This window comes from Antechinus flavipes, chromosome 1, assembly GCF_016432865.1.
Source record: "Antechinus flavipes isolate AdamAnt ecotype Samford, QLD, Australia chromosome 1, AdamAnt_v2, whole genome shotgun sequence".
In the NCBI taxonomy this organism is placed as follows: domain Eukaryota; kingdom Metazoa; phylum Chordata; class Mammalia; order Dasyuromorphia; family Dasyuridae; genus Antechinus; species Antechinus flavipes.
This window is the reverse complement of record NC_067398.1, coordinates 719,767,748-719,782,722: the sequence shown is the minus strand read 5'-3', so window position 1 is coordinate 719,782,722 and position 14,975 is coordinate 719,767,748. Positions and strand designations below refer to the sequence as shown.

Here is a 14,975-nt window from a genome sequence, read left to right as displayed (position 1 = left end):
TGTCCCAGGTTTTCCCCTCTGGCTCACCCTGCTCACTAGCCCAAGGATATCAGAAGCCAGTTCCCTGACCTTTCTAGCCTAGGACACTCAGTCTTGGTCCTATGAATAAATGGGGCAAAGCCCTGACCCCAAATTACTTATAGGTGTGGGTAGTGAGTTTTGTTAAAGGAGCGAATATGGGGGAGAAAACCTTGTTCCCCAAAGCCTGAAAACCTCCTACCTCCTGCCCTGCCCCATCACTCTCCAGCAGTTCTCACCCTCCCCCTGCCTCCTTATCACTTCCAAGCCCTACACCCTACCAGGTCCCCAACTCGCTGTGTTCCTGAGCCCACACTATGCCCTTGTCTTGTATGCCCTATAGGCACACACACATACACACATGTGTGCGCTCCCCACCCCCCATGTCCTTGGGTCTTCACTATGTCTCCCTGCACCCCTCACACCCCACTACTCCTGCATGTTTCATCTTCACAGGTGACCCCAAACATAGGGTGAACCCGACACTCACTAGCCTGTTTCTTTGTCTTCCTACAACAGCAGAGAGAGATTACACGGGTACCCACCACCTCCACCACCACCACCACCACCTTTGCAGTCCCACGCGGTAATGGGCCAGCCCCGGCTTCTTCGTTGCTCACTGGTGAACCTGACCCCCTGTGAGGAGAGGAACACCATCCTGGAGCTAGAGGAGGCCAACCAAAGACTGGTAGGGGCCCCATGAACTCAAAGCATCCCTAAACTATCCCTGTGCTTAAACAGTAGTGGGTAATGGATAAAGGGTAGAGTCAGGAAGAGCTCAAACTCTCCACAGCAAGTCAATTGGTCTCTTTGTGCCTCAGTTCTCCATATGAAAAATGAGAGGATTGAGTTTTTAGATTCCTTATTATATCTCTAAAACTATTCATTTGAAATCCTGTCAGGACCTGGGGTGTGAAAAAAAAAAATAAAAATACAAAAAAAAATAGACTTTAACCTGGAAGATGAAAAAGTGCCAATCAATCCACAAACATTTATTTAAGCACTTACAGTGTGTCCCTGGTGAGGATACAGTCAAAAGTGAAACAGTTCCGCCCTCAAGAACTTCTTTTCTAGTGGGGCAGGCAACATGTAGCTATATGGGTAGAGACAGAATTATTTTTTGCAAAAGGTAACCTGGAGAAGGAGTGATGCATTAGCAACTCTGGAATAAGGGAAGGAAGGCTTCATGTGGAAGATCCTACTTGAAGGAAATCAAGACTTTCAGGAAGAGAAAGTGAGAAGAGAGGGCATTCGGGCATGGGAGACAGCCTGGGCAAATGCAGAGAGATGGGAAAATGACTATCTGGTGAGAAGAACAGCAAGAAGAAGAGTTTGTCTGGACTTTAGGGCACCTAAAGGAAAATGATACATCATAAGTTTGGGAAGACAGGGAATGGGTAGGATGTGAAGACCTTTAAGTTCCAAATAATTATTCAAGCCCAGAGGCAATAAGGAACCATTGACATTTACTAGTTAAGGGGGTGAGATCGTTCTTCACTTTGATCGGGGAGAGGAAGGAAAGAATAAGACTCGAGGCTTGGAGATGAGTCCATTAGAGAATGGATGAGTCTAAAGCAGGTGGCCACTGAGTCAGGGGGAAGACGCCAGCTATGCTGGGGAGGTAGAAACAGCAAGATGTGGCTAGCGTGAGACACAGTGAGCCTGACGTGGAGGTCACCAGCCTGAGTTATTGGGGTAGGGCTCTCCCTTCATCATCATATGGACACAGCACTTCCAAGTTTGCACTTTACATGTTATCTCACTTGATCCTCGCAATAACCCTGTAAGGTAGGTGCTATTCATATTAATATCCCTATTTCACAAGCGAGGAAAACTTGAGGTTAAGAGATTACATGTAGAGGGGAGAGCAGATGGACCCTGAGAGTCATCGGCACCGAGATGTCAATTAAACCTTTGCGAACTATTGATATCACCAAATGGCACAGTGGTAAGAGAAAGGAGAAGAGCAGAGCTTTGAGCAACACACACAGTTAGGAAATCTGACATGGGAACGTGACAGCAAAGTCAGCTGAAGGACGGGAAAGAAGGGGACCAGGGGAGAGCAGTGTCCCCAAAGCAAGAAAGGTGAAAGTATCAAGAAGATAATAAGCCCCTGTGGGCAGATGGCTCCCAGAGCCTCAGTTTCCCTATCTGTAAAATGAGACAGTAGGTGAACTCCAAGATCTCTTCCAGCTCTAGAGATGGGGTGACCTTAAACATGCCTGACACTGCTGTCTGAAGAATCACACACACACATAGACACTCACACTCACTCATTCACTCACACTGAAGATGTTGGGACTCCAGTCCCTCGACCTGGACGAGCCTTTCTTGACTTTGAGAGTTCATAAATGCAAAGGTGTAGAGGGCCGGAACTCTGGAGAAGGATACTTGAAACAAGGATACTTAAAAGGAGGTGTTAACTCAGTGTAATTGATGAAATAATGGTTCTCTAGTTCCCATATATACTTAGAACTCAGCACAGTGATGTCATGGTTCTCCAGTTCCCATATATGCTTAGTACTTAGCATGGTGATGTCATGGTTCTCTAGTTCCCATATATACTTAGAACTCAGTACAGTGATGTCATGGTTCCCTAGTTCCCATATACACTTAGGTACTTAGCACAGTGATGTCATGGTTCCCTAGTTCCCATATATACTTAGGTACTTAGCACAGTGATGTCATGGTTCCCTAGTTCCCATATACACTTAGTACTTAGCACGGTGATGTCATGGTTCTCTAGTTCACACATGCTCAGTGTACTGTGATGATGTAATTGTAATAGGGTATTTAAGGGCTGAGAAGGCCTGGAAATGAGACACTCCATCTTTGACCATCCTCCTGGTGGCTCTCCTGCCTCCTGCCTCCTGCACTACAGATCAAGACTTTCTCAAACTACAGCCCGCAGACCAGATGCAGCATCTGAGGACGTTTATCCCCCTCCCCCAGGGCTATGAAGTTTCTTTATTTAAAGGCCCACAAAACAAGGTTTTTGTTTTTATTATAGTCCGGCCCTCCACCAGTCTGAGGGACAGTGAACTGGCCCCCTGTTTAAAAAAAAGTTTGAGGACCCCTGCTCTCGACTTTATTCCTGACCATTCTCATGGTGTTTCTCCTGCTGAGACCAACGTCTGTCCGAAGGACCTCCAGAAAGCCAGCCGGGACATTACACAAAAGTCCTCAGAACTCACGTGATCCAATGGCCTTAAAGAGCAGGATAATTAACCTGCTCACACAGCACTAAGTCATAGAGACAGGATTTGAGCCTGCTTCATGCTGGAGCCTTTCTGGAGCCCCCAGTGGCACAGCTGAGGACTCGTTGTTGCTCTCTAGGCCACAGGAAGTCACTGAAGGGCCCTGCATGTGCAACGGGGAGCTCATAATAAGCACTCATTCCACCGTAAGGTTTTGTTGTGTTTTTTACTGCTTCAGGATGGCTCTGTGGGGAGGATGCCAAATATCTTTGTCCCTGTCTTAGATGAGGCACAAGAAGAAAGTTCAGGGACTTGCCCACCGCATGACTCATGCGAGAGAGCCAGGTGGCCAGGGGCCATGTACTAGGAGCATGCCTGTGGATACAAGTTCTTTGACCCCAATTTCCCCTTCTGTAAATGTAATTATTTTTTTCAAGGAAGGATTTGTTCTTGCCATTTGTATCCCCAGCACCTGGGGCATCACACCAGGTGATTATTAAATGTTTGCTGATTGATTTATTGGGGTAGATTTCCGATTTTTAAAGCTCCTCCCAGCCCTGACATCCCCTGTTCTAAGGCCCCTCCCCAGCCCTGACATCCCCTGTTCTAAGGCCCCTCCCCAGCTCTGATTGTTCGCTCCAAGTGTCCTCTCAGCTTCAGATCCTGTACTCATAATGTTGGCAGGTGAAAAAGACTAGATTGAGAAGCCAGTTCCTTGGGTCTTAATCCCATCTCAGTTCTCCCAGACCAGGTATTTTTGGGACTTAACTCCCTCCCAGGCAGACAGCCCGCTTCAGGTGCTCAGTGGGCCCTTCTCCTTTCTTTCCGAGCTTGTTGCCCTCTCCCCTCCCCCCAATGGCAGCTTTGGAGAGTCCCAACTCCTTCTCAGAAGGGAGGATGCACTGGAGTGCAGAGTGGCTGCTGTGAAGGGAATAAGCAAGGGACAGGACAAAGGCTAGAGAAGGGACTGAGCCCTGAGCCAGATTTTGGGCAGATGTTAGAGTTGGACTTTCTGGTTTTATCCTACTCCCAGTCACATGGAGAAATACAAGAAGAAAGAATAGAAACAGCTCCCCACCTGATCCACGGCAGGGCGCAGGCTCAGTGTTTCCATCAGAAAAATGAGCCCATTGAGGAGCTCCAATTGCATGGGCATTAGAGATAAAAGGGACTTTGTTTTTTATTTGTTTTTGCTGAAGCAATTGGGGTTAAGTGACTTGCCCAGAGTCGCACAGCTGGGAAGTGTTAAATGTCTGAGACCACATTTGACTCAGGTCCTCTTGACTTCCGGGCTGGTGCTCTATCCATTGCCCCACCTCGCTGCCCAGATAAAAGGGACTTTAAGTCATTTAACCTGACTCATTCATTTTGCCAACGAGGCACAGAGACTTTAGGAGACTCACTTGTAAGATCTCGTGGATAGTAAGGAGCAGAAGAGGGAAGTTAACCTGGATCCTTTCTCCCTGGCATCCTCTCAACTCTCTTTACAGAAAGATATGAACCAGGAGCTGAGGGGACGACTTGAGGACATCATGGAGCCGAGGGAGATAAGGCAGGACTTTATTCCCGTGTGTCCCAACCATCAGCGCCAGTTACAGATCCTGGCCTGGGTGAGGGCCCGGGATCCCAGCAGCCTACGGAGGTGGAGGGAGTGGGAGCCGGGATGCTTAACCTGAAGGAGGGTGCTGGGCTGGGAGTGGGGGGAGAACCTGGGGGAAGGGACGGAGGCAGGAGAAGGAGAGGCAGTGGGTCAGAATAGGAGGGCTCCCCCTCCCCTGGCCCAGCTGTGGTAAATAACTTTATTGGGGCTCCCTGGAATGTCCCAGGACAAGGAATGTCCCCAGATGATGGATGAGCCAAGGACAGTACAGGTGCTAAAACAAAAAATCTGCCCTCGTGAGGATCCCTTCACAGAAAAGTCCCAGGTAAGACAAAGAGAAGCCCAAAGTCTAGAGGGACCACTTGTCCCAATGGAGGCTGACCCACGTGGCTGGTCTCCATCGGCCTCCTATCCCAGAGGAGTCTCTGACAGTAGAAGCACTTGACTGGGATAGAAAGAGCCCTGGGCTTCGGGTCTAGGTCCTTTGGGTATAAGCCGTGGCTCTGACGGTACCCGGGATGATGTCATTCAAAGATTGGAGCCACAGTTTCCTGAGAGTCGGTCTCCCCCAGCTCACACTGTCCTATCATCCTAAGGGCCCCTGCAGAGAGATGCCCTGGGGAAGTAGTACTACTGCTCGGAATTCTGGGTACTGGCCTCCTCTGGGGAGAGGGGAAGAGGAGGTCTATGCCCATTCCAGGCAGGAAGGACCCCCCACCCCACCCACCTGCCAGATGTTTCCCCACTTCTCCTGATTCTCCTTATTCCCCCAGCACCTCACCCCCATCTGGCGGCAAGGAATGGCACCGAGCTCAGGCTGGGGGTGGCAGAGGGCAGGGTTTATTGCCCACTGACAGGCCTCCCCTCCTTGGAATCTCTGCTCCATTCTGGATGGCTCTGTCTTCCCTGGCACTACCCCCGCCGGAGGGCAGTCCCCAGCTTGGCCTGCTGAGCTGCCCTCCTAAGGCCCCCCTTTCTGGCCCTCAGAAAGAGCTGCAGAAGATGAGGCTGTCATTTGAGAGAAAGAAGACATCCATTACTGAGGTAAAACACCAATCTCCTCAGCTGGGGGGATCTCTTAAGGGTCATCCAGTCCCTTCCCCAGTCTCCCAACCAAACTGACCCCAGCTAAGGCCCAGCTCCACCCCCAAAATTTGGCATAATCCACATGTTCCACCACTGGGTCTATGAGGGGAAAGCAGTGACGAGACTTTGGCCGGGGGTGACTGGAGCCTAAATTCTTACTACTCTCTGCTGCCCTGCCCCTGAAAACCCCCAAATAATAATAATAACCACAATAGTAACAGTCACTGCTGTTTTTTAAAGAGCTTCAAGATTTGCCAAGTTCTGTAGTTGTCAAAAGTGGTCAAGGAAATAGTGGGTCCCAAGAGCCTCACCCAGGCTGGGGTCAGGAGATCTAAAACTGAATCTGGGGCACGAGAGTCTGAACAAGCCCCTCCACAGGCCTCAACTTCCCCATCTAGAAAAGTGATGGGGTTAACAAGATCTCTTTTTTAATTTTTAATACACATTGCTTTATGAATCATATTGGGAGAGAAAAAAATCAGAGCCAAAAAGGAAAAATCATGGGAGAGATTTTTTAAAAACAGAAAAAAGATGTGAACATAACATGTGTTAATTTACTTTCAGTCTCCCTCCCTAGTTCTTTTTCTGGTGGCAGATGGCATTTCCTGACAAGATTTCTTAAAAGGGTCCTCAACCCATGATCCAGTGAAAACGCTTATATTATTGTTATCCCCCTTTACAGATGGGAAAACTGAGCTCAAAGTCTTCTGTGATTTGCCTCCATGGTAACATCTAGCAACAATCGAGTCTTCTAACTCAATTTAAGATTCACTTTTTAAAGTTTAACATGTTCTCGTAAATTCAGCTCCTCTGTCTCTAAAGGTTTCAGTCTCTGAATAATTCTGAGAATCTATCACTCTATTTCTGAATAGTGAAAGCTTTGGAAAAGTCAGCTATTATTTCTAAAATAGTTTGTCTCTAAAATCCGGATGCCTTTTTCTTAGAATTTTTAATATTTTGTTTCTAAAATTCTAAGAAATATGATTCTATAAGACACCATGTTAACAAAAGTCAGGAACTCAAAGCCCACCTGTATGTGCTTGTACTTTAAGATACTTTGTATAAAACTTCTAAGACTTGATTTCTAAAATTATTCAATTTTGTTGCCAAAATTCTAAGAGACTTTGTTTCTAGGGATAGTGGATTTTTTGTGTCTAGATTGTGTTTTAATGGCAAGATTCTAAGAGTTAGATAGTAATGTTTCTAAGAATTGGAAACACTGTTTCTATCATTTAAAACCCTTCTTAAAAGACTTTCATGGATTCTAAGATACTTTGTTTACTAAATTCTAGGACAGCTTTAAACAATTTGTTGATGGGATGTGGTGAGAGGGCAGAGTAGTTCAAGGATGAACAACCAGAGGTTGGGCTTGAAGTCAGAAGACCTGAGTTCAAATCCTGTTTCAGACACTGACCAGCTTTGATTCTGAGCACGTCTCAATTTCCTTATCTGTATAATGGGGATAATATAAAGGCCACCTGGGCTTTAAAAGTAAATATCTAAGAATTAGAAACACTGTTTCTATCATTTAAAACCCTTCTTAAAAGACTGTTTCCTGGATTCTAAGATACTTTGTTTATTAAATTCTAAGATACCTTTAAGCAATTTGTTGAGAGGGCAGAGTAATTAAAGGATGAACTACCAGGAGCTGGGTTTGAAGTCAGAAGACCTGAGTTCAAATCCTGTTTCAGACACTGACCAGCTTTGATTCTGAGCACGTCTCAATTTCCTTATCTGTATAATGGGGATAATATAAAAACTACCTGAGCTTTAAATAAGGACCGAATTCTATCTATTTGTAACTGTATAATATACATGGATGTAAGTATATATGTGTGTATTCTTTCTAGAGGAAGGTAGCCTTAACATAATGGGAATCTGAACAGAGGCTTGGTAGTCAGAAAGTCTTGGTTCAGTCTCCATCATTGATTGGAGTATCTTCCTGATCATGTCACTTGACCTTTAGTTTGGGTACCAATTGGCTTGTTGACCTCTGAACCTACTGGGAAGCTCTGAGATCCTATGAGGCTCTCTTGAATTTAATTTCTTCTGTGTGTGACCCTGGGCAACTCACTTTATCCCATCTGCCTCAGTTTCTTCATCTGTAAAATAAGCTGGAAAAGGAAGTGGCAAAGCACTTCGGTGTCTTTGCCAAGAAAACCCCAAATGAGATCATGAAGAACTGGATGTGACAGAAAAATAACTGAACGATTGCTCATTTTAAATTGAGAGCCCTTTTGTCATTCTCTGAGAACAAGAGAATAGAAAACCGATGGTAGTAGTGATGGAAAGGATAACATTCAGTTGTAGAGCAGCTCTGGGAGGTAGGTATTCATCCCCATTTTATAGATGAGGCGATCTAAGACTTGGGTGATATCTGTCAAGGGACTTTTGCCTAAGGTTCCACAGCTGTCAGAGCTAAGTCATAACTCACCCTTCTGGTTCCCCGAGGAGTGGTTAGGACACATTTTCTGCAGGTTTTCTGTGGACAAACAAGTGACGGCCCCGTGTAGAGACCATCATGGTGGGTGGAGTGGGTAGTGGAAAAGGTATGAAGAATTGGATCAACTCCATGACTCCATGACAGCAGCCAGGTCTGCTGTTCCTCCTTGCACAGGTGTGGGATGGCATGAGTGAAGTTCACATGTCCTTGACTGACCAGGCTGAAGGTCTTCTGGTAGGCTGATGGGTCTCCCGGGTGGGAACTGGGAGGAGGGAGGGAGGGGAGGAGGAGAAGGGTTATTGGTCCCAACCAGATCTGTGGGGATCCCCTTAGCTAGGCTAGGGCAGAGGCAGAGGCAGAGAAGGGCTAGAGGGCACCCAAGCTGGGGCTGCTCAGACCCTGAAATCGGGAGAGCTCTTCCTCTTTCCGTAAGAGGCCACTCATTCCAAGCTCATTTCCCCAGAGACCCAGTAGCTCAGAAGAGCCCACCCACTCAGATATCCCAAGCATTTAGGGCCGAGGGATATGCTGAGGGACCAGACGAGAGTGGGCTGAGGGAATGGAAGAGGAAACTGAGTTGGGGGGACTCGAGGATGCAAAAGATGGGGCAGCCAGCCAGCAGAGGGCAGTAGAATGGAGAAAGAGAACAGGACTAGGGGATGGGCTTGGGAGGAGGAGTGGATGAGGACAAATTGACTGGGGGAAGAAGTAGAGGATCAACACCCAGCAGCTGTGAAGGGGTGGGGCAGGAGGAGACTGAGAAAATCCAGAGGCTCTTTCCTCTGTTTCTGGGTTTCAGAATCTCAAAAAGGATATCCGAACTGTGTTAGATGAGGTAGAAGACATTCGAATGGAAATTCTTCGGTGAATATAGGCAAATAGCACCCCCACTGAGTGTAGCCACGAGCCCTGCCAGAACTGCCCCCTTCCCTCCTGCCGCCTCCCCTCCCATAGCTGGAGAGCAGGACCTGTTCTGTCTCAGCTAACCCACCCACCCCAATAAGATTCAGAGTGTAGAGGAAGTGGGGAAGGAGGGTCCAGCCTAATAGACATCCTTGCCACCTTCATCCCAGGACACCCTCTCCCTCCCCCAATCACACATCCAGGGATTGCAGAACTGTGCCCATGGAAAACTGGATTTCCCAGGGCTTCTGGAACAGTCTCTGCTGTCTTGGATTTGCGCAGGGACAAGGCCCAAAACCAAAGTCTGACCAGGAGAGGCTTGGTTATGCCAGAAAAGAAGGTGAGCATCCTTTTCTTTCCTTCCTGCTCTCATCAAGTTAGTCAGTGGGAACCAAATATTTGCAGGTGGGCTCGGGAAAAAGAGCAGACCAGCCGTGCCCGTCCCAGTTTACTGCATGATCTTGGATAATTTTTCCCTCACTAGACTTCCATTTTTCCCCATCAGTAAAATTCTGGGCAGCTAGGTGGCTCTCTGATGGATAGAACAATGGGTCTGCAATCAAGGAGGTTTGGATTCAAATCCAGTGTCAGACATTTTACTAGTTGGGCAATCCTGGGCAAGTCAGTTAACCCTCTCTGCCTCAGTTTTCTCATCTATAACATAAGCTGGAGAAGGAAATGGCAAATCACTTCAGTATCTTTGTCAAGAAAATCCCAAATGGGATTACAGAGTTAAATGTGAATGAAATGACTGAGCAAAAAAAAAAAAAAAATCTGGGAGAAGGGAAAAGTTTGGGCATTACTTCCCAATATTTTCAAGGAAATCCTGGAAGCCCCCCCTTTTAATGCCAGAAAGTTTCACGAACCCCCCACACACACACATACACACACATACACATACACACAGCTGAAATCATAGCACAAGTTTTGTTGGTTCTGGATAAAATTGAAATGACAATGCTTGGTTCATGCATGGCCTCTCAGACCCTTGACAATAACTCTCTGAACCATGCCCCCCCCCAAAATCAGGGGTTATGATACACAAGTTGAGAATCACTAGGCTGGGTGATCTCTAAGCTCTGATGTGTTTTATGTGCTATGGTCTGAGGTCCCTGAGTCCCAGACTGCTTAAGTGATTTGCCCAATAACACCTAATTCTTTAAACTCTCGCCTGCCCAAGACTGTTACTGTAGTCAATTTCCAAGTTAGGAAGTGAATCTGACTTTGGGCTCCGTGTCTCTTCATAGCTTTTAACCTTGGCTTTTAATGAGAAATATACTTCTTCTACTTGGATGTTGTCCCCATAGGGAACCGATTTTAGTAAGCGGGCTTTATAATGAGCTGTCTGTGTATAAAGGAGCATTTTCTATGCACACAGACACGATGGTCAACTGGGAAGTCAAGGTTAGAACCAAAGGGCCATTATTTCTCCGAGTCCAAGTTTCCGTAAAATAAATTTGGCCTGAATGGTCTATACATTCTTTCCAATTCTAAACACATAATCCTGGGGTCCTCCATCTTGTAATGTCTCCAAGCCACGGATTAAAATGGAGGAGGGTGAATGGGAGGTCCCTTCCATTTCCCAGCCCCCAGTAAGCTGCTCCCTGTCTCCTCCTGCCCTAGTCACCTCAGCCGCCACCCTGTTTACAAGAAGATGACAGCTGCTGGACCAGGTAGGTGAAGTTGTCCCATTACATTCCATGGGAAACTCATCCCCAAGGACAAGAACAATTCAAGGGTGGTTTGGGTCAGCACATCATATCGAGGCATTCCCTGGAGAAACACAACAAGCCTGGCCATTCGTTGGTCATAGTTATGCTCAATGAGACCCACAAATTATCGATGGCAGGGGTGGGGGAGAGCATGACCCCAGTGGGGGGGGGGTCAATGTCACCAGTGGAATGCCTCAGGGATCTATCCTTGGTCTCTGTTGCTTAACATTCTTATGGGTGACTTGGATAGAATAGTAGATGAAATCTGTTGAATACTAAGGGGGGGGGGTTGGTTAATGTACTGAATTACTAAATGAAGAGCCAAATAAAGACTCTGGCAGGCTAGGATATTGAGTTAAATCTTATAAAAGGACGTTAAAAAGGATAAAAATATAATCACACTTTTGAGGGATTGAGCTTGAGGGTTTTTAAAAACCAACTTCACAAGTTTGCCTCAAAAAATCTGATGGTCTCAGTGAACTTCAAGGTTCATATGACTTAGCAATATGGTATAGCAACCAAGAAAGTCAATGGGATCTTAGATTGTATCAAGAGTCAGTGTATGGGAATAAAGAGATGATCCTATGGTTTTCTACCCTGTCAGATCACCTCTTGAGACGTTCAGGCAGTTCTGGGCGCCATATTTTAGGGAGAATATTGATAAACTGGAAAGTGTCCAGAGAAGAGCAACTGAGATGGGTTCAGACAGTTCTGGGCGCCATATTTTAGGGAGAATATTGATAAACTGGAAAGTATCTAGAGAAGGGCAACTGAGATGGGTTCAGACAGTTCTGGGTGCCATATTTTAGGGAGAATATTGATAAACTGGAAAGTATCCAGAGAAGGGCAACTGAGAATAATGGGTTCAGACAGTTCTGGGCATCACATTTTTAGGGAGGATATTGATAAAATGGAAAGTGTCCAGAGAAGAGCAACTGAGATGGGTAAAGGGCCCAAAGACCATGTTGTATAAGAATCAACTTGAGCAATTTGGCAATTTTAGCGCAAGGAGATGGCTTGGTAGCTGGTTTCCTGTATTTAAGAGACTGTTAAATGAAAAAAAGATTTGCCTTTTGCTGCTGGGCTCCACAGGGCAGAAACAAGAACACCAACTGGAAGTTAAAAGGTATTAAACTAATGATTAGAGTTCTCCGATAATAAAACGGCCTGCCTCTAGAAGTAGTAGCTGCTTGTCACAGGACTGGTTCAAGCAGAGCTTCCCACCTCCCCTATACCCCCATGAACATTTCAGAAAGGATTCCTTGACTGACTGGGCCAGGTGCTCTCTGAAATGCTAAAGTTAGAATGTTCAGTGATGGAAGCATTTTAAGCAATAGTTGGTGGCTTCTGAGAACATAATCTGGGGACCAGTTCTTGATCTTTTTAGGACCCAAACTCCTAGCTCAAATCTCTACTGTACCTAGAAATATCGAGGACAGGGGGTTGAAATGAACTTCTTTGGCAATTCAATTGCTTTTCCCCCAAGCCCCTCAAAGTAATAAGATCAAAAAACAGTGGTGGGAGAAGTCTTGGAACACAGAACATTGGTAGAAATCTCAGAACAAAAAATGTGAGCTGAAAGAGCTCCTAGAACAAGGAATGTAAACATTAGAACATTAGATGTCAAAGCTGGGAGAAACCTTAGGTGTCTAGTCAGCATCTTTCATTTTATGTAACAGGAACCCAAAGCTTGGAGAGCTTAGCAGCTCAGCCAAGATCCCATAAGGAAGTAGTGACCGAGCTGGGATGCTTGTCCAAATCCCGTGCTTTCTGCCCCAGGCTAGGGCACCCTGCCCTGCAGAGTAGTGTCAGGGAGGCACCCCCTCCGACTTCATCTCTTCTCCTCTTCCCTCCTATGCCCTCAGGAAATCCTGGACCTTCTTCAGCAAGGCCGGTTTGTGCCTGTTCGTCTGCAGCATCTTGTTTTATATCTATATAGTGAACCCCAGCCCCTATGAGTGCCTTCTTCCCCCAATCATTGGCCAGAGGACTCTCTGGCGAATCCGGACCTGGTTCAACCCCTTCCTCAGGGTGGAAGTGGATGACTTCCTGCCATTTTAGGCCCGGAGCTTTGGGCAGGGAGGTGAGTTCTAACCCATCCTCCACTTTCCGTGGTGACATTTTATCTTACCACAGCTCTGTGAATGAGAAAGCAGGAGCCATGACTCCTCTGAAATGGCAACGAAACTGAGACCCAGATGGGAAAAAATCTGTGTCTCTGTGTCTCTGTGTGTCTGTCTCTTGTCTCTTTGTCTCTGTCTCTCTCATTTCTCTGTCTCTCTGTGTCTCTGTCTTTGTCTCTCTGTTTCTTGTGTCTGTCTTTCTCCCATCTCTGTCTGCCTCTGTCTCTTTCTCCATCTTTTTCTCCCCCTTCATCCTTTCCTATCTCCCTCCCATCTCTGTCTGTCTCTCTGTATGTCTGTCTTTCTGTGTCTCTCTGTCTCTGTCCCACTGTGTGTCTCTCTGTCTCTGTCTCTCTTTCTCTGTGTATGTCTTTCTCTGTGTCTCTTTCTCCTTTGTGCCTCCGTTTTCTCCACTACATACCTCATAGTAGTGCAATTCTGGGGAAAGTATTTAGTAATTGGAAGAAGAGAATGTTATTTTGTACAAATTATATAAAACAGAACTATGGAAAGACAAATAACATTGTTGTCTGGGTGACCTCCTACAAAGTCACCTAGTCCCCCTTCCCTGATCCTCAGTCTCCTCAACAAAATGGGGGCATTAGATAAGATGATCTTTCAAGGGGTGCCTGGATTTTAGCCTCTGGCCAGGTCCAGAGAGGGGCAGGCTGGGCCAGAATTGGCAGGGATGAGCCAAAAAATGGCCCTGGGTCAGAGAGGATACAAAGCTGACTCACTTTTCCAGGGAAGAAGAGAACACAAGTCCACTCTCCAGGCTGCCTTCTTTTTCTCTGCAATTGATGGGAACCAGATGCGGACTCCAGCCCCATTCATCCTATTCTTTTGGAGGGCTGAGCCCTGGAAAGCATCACAGAGAGATTTCTGATATTTGACATGATGTATGTTTGTGTTTGTCCTTGGAAATAGCCCCAAGTCCCCGTTCCCCCCACACTTCTCCTCAAGCGTTCAGACCCTCTCCCCTCTTTCTGACTCAATCCCCCAGAGGAGTCACCCCAGAGAAAAGAAGCCTGTGAGGTGAATGACCAAGGGGATGGGGGGGGGTGCAGGGAGGAGGTGGCTTCAAGAGGCACTGCAAACACTTACTCCTCAAAAGTTCTTAGGAGTCACAAAACCTGGTTTCCTCTTTGTTATGGGAACCCAGGAAAGTCCTTATCCTCCTTCTGGGCCCTTGTTTCCATTTTTCAAAAAAGTGCTAAATCTTGGGAATTGTTGAGATCAGTCTCCTTGTTTCCAGAGATTGAAGCTGAGGCCCAAAATGCGGAAATGACGCTGAGGGTCCCAGAGTGAATCGGTGTCAGAGTGGGGACGTGGGCTCGAGGGTGGGGGGAAGCGTGGACTTTTCAGAAATCTGCTACAGAAAAGAGAGAGTGGAGGAACAAGGCAAGTCTTGGGGCCAAAGAATTTGTAACAGAACATGAGCATATCTCTCTCTGATTAGAAACTGGACGTTATTCTCCCTCTGGAGACCTGGGCCTGTGGTCTATATGACTTCGAGTGCCCGAGATTCACCCAGCCACCCACCTTGGAAATAGAATTTCTGCTCAAGGAAAGGGGACACGTGGAACCTTCCTCTGGAAGAGGACCTGCCCCATCACAGCTGTCCTCGCTCCCTGAGGGCCCTTGGGAGACAGGAAGGGATGGCTGCTAAGATCGGTTTATTTCTGCTGCCAGTGACCAGAAGCACTGATTTTCCTGAATCCCAAGCTTACCGAGTTGATTTCCCCCCCATCTCTGGCCAGGGCCAGAAAGGACCCATTATGGAAAGCAACAGAGTCCCTGGGACCTCACTCTCCCAGATGATGAAAGGAAGAGGGCAAACCAGCCTCTTAGAAGACCAAGTTAGCAGGGCTCCCATCACTCAGCAAAAGTGTC

General features: G+C 46.8%; 1 protein-coding gene across 4 annotated transcripts in view; it reads left to right on the top strand.

Moving 5' to 3' along the window:
• CCDC188 (coiled-coil domain containing 188) overlaps positions 1-13,975 on the top strand; it is a 16,485-nt gene extending 2,510 nt beyond the window's left edge. The window contains exons 3-13 of one of the 4 annotated variants that reach the window (XM_051973248.1): positions 538-706; positions 4,706-4,825; positions 5,042-5,140; positions 5,803-5,859; positions 8,492-8,578; positions 9,144-9,208; positions 9,491-9,587; positions 10,871-10,920; positions 11,963-12,085; positions 12,825-13,042; positions 13,828-13,975. In XM_051973248.1, coding sequence (XP_051829208.1) covers positions 538-706; positions 4,706-4,825; positions 5,042-5,140; positions 5,803-5,859; positions 8,492-8,578; positions 9,144-9,208; positions 9,491-9,587; positions 10,871-10,920; positions 11,963-12,085; positions 12,825-13,020 — 1,063 coding nt within the window. In that variant the 3' untranslated portion in view covers positions 13,021-13,042; positions 13,828-13,975. The remainder of the gene's footprint in view (positions 1-537; positions 707-4,705; positions 4,826-5,041; positions 5,141-5,802; positions 5,860-8,491; positions 8,579-9,143; positions 9,209-9,490; positions 9,588-10,870; positions 10,921-11,962; positions 12,086-12,824; positions 13,043-13,827) is intronic. The other 3 variants (XM_051973249.1, XM_051973251.1, XM_051973252.1) reach the window with 3 other exon arrangements.
• Positions 13,976-14,975: the final 1,000 nt, after the last annotated feature.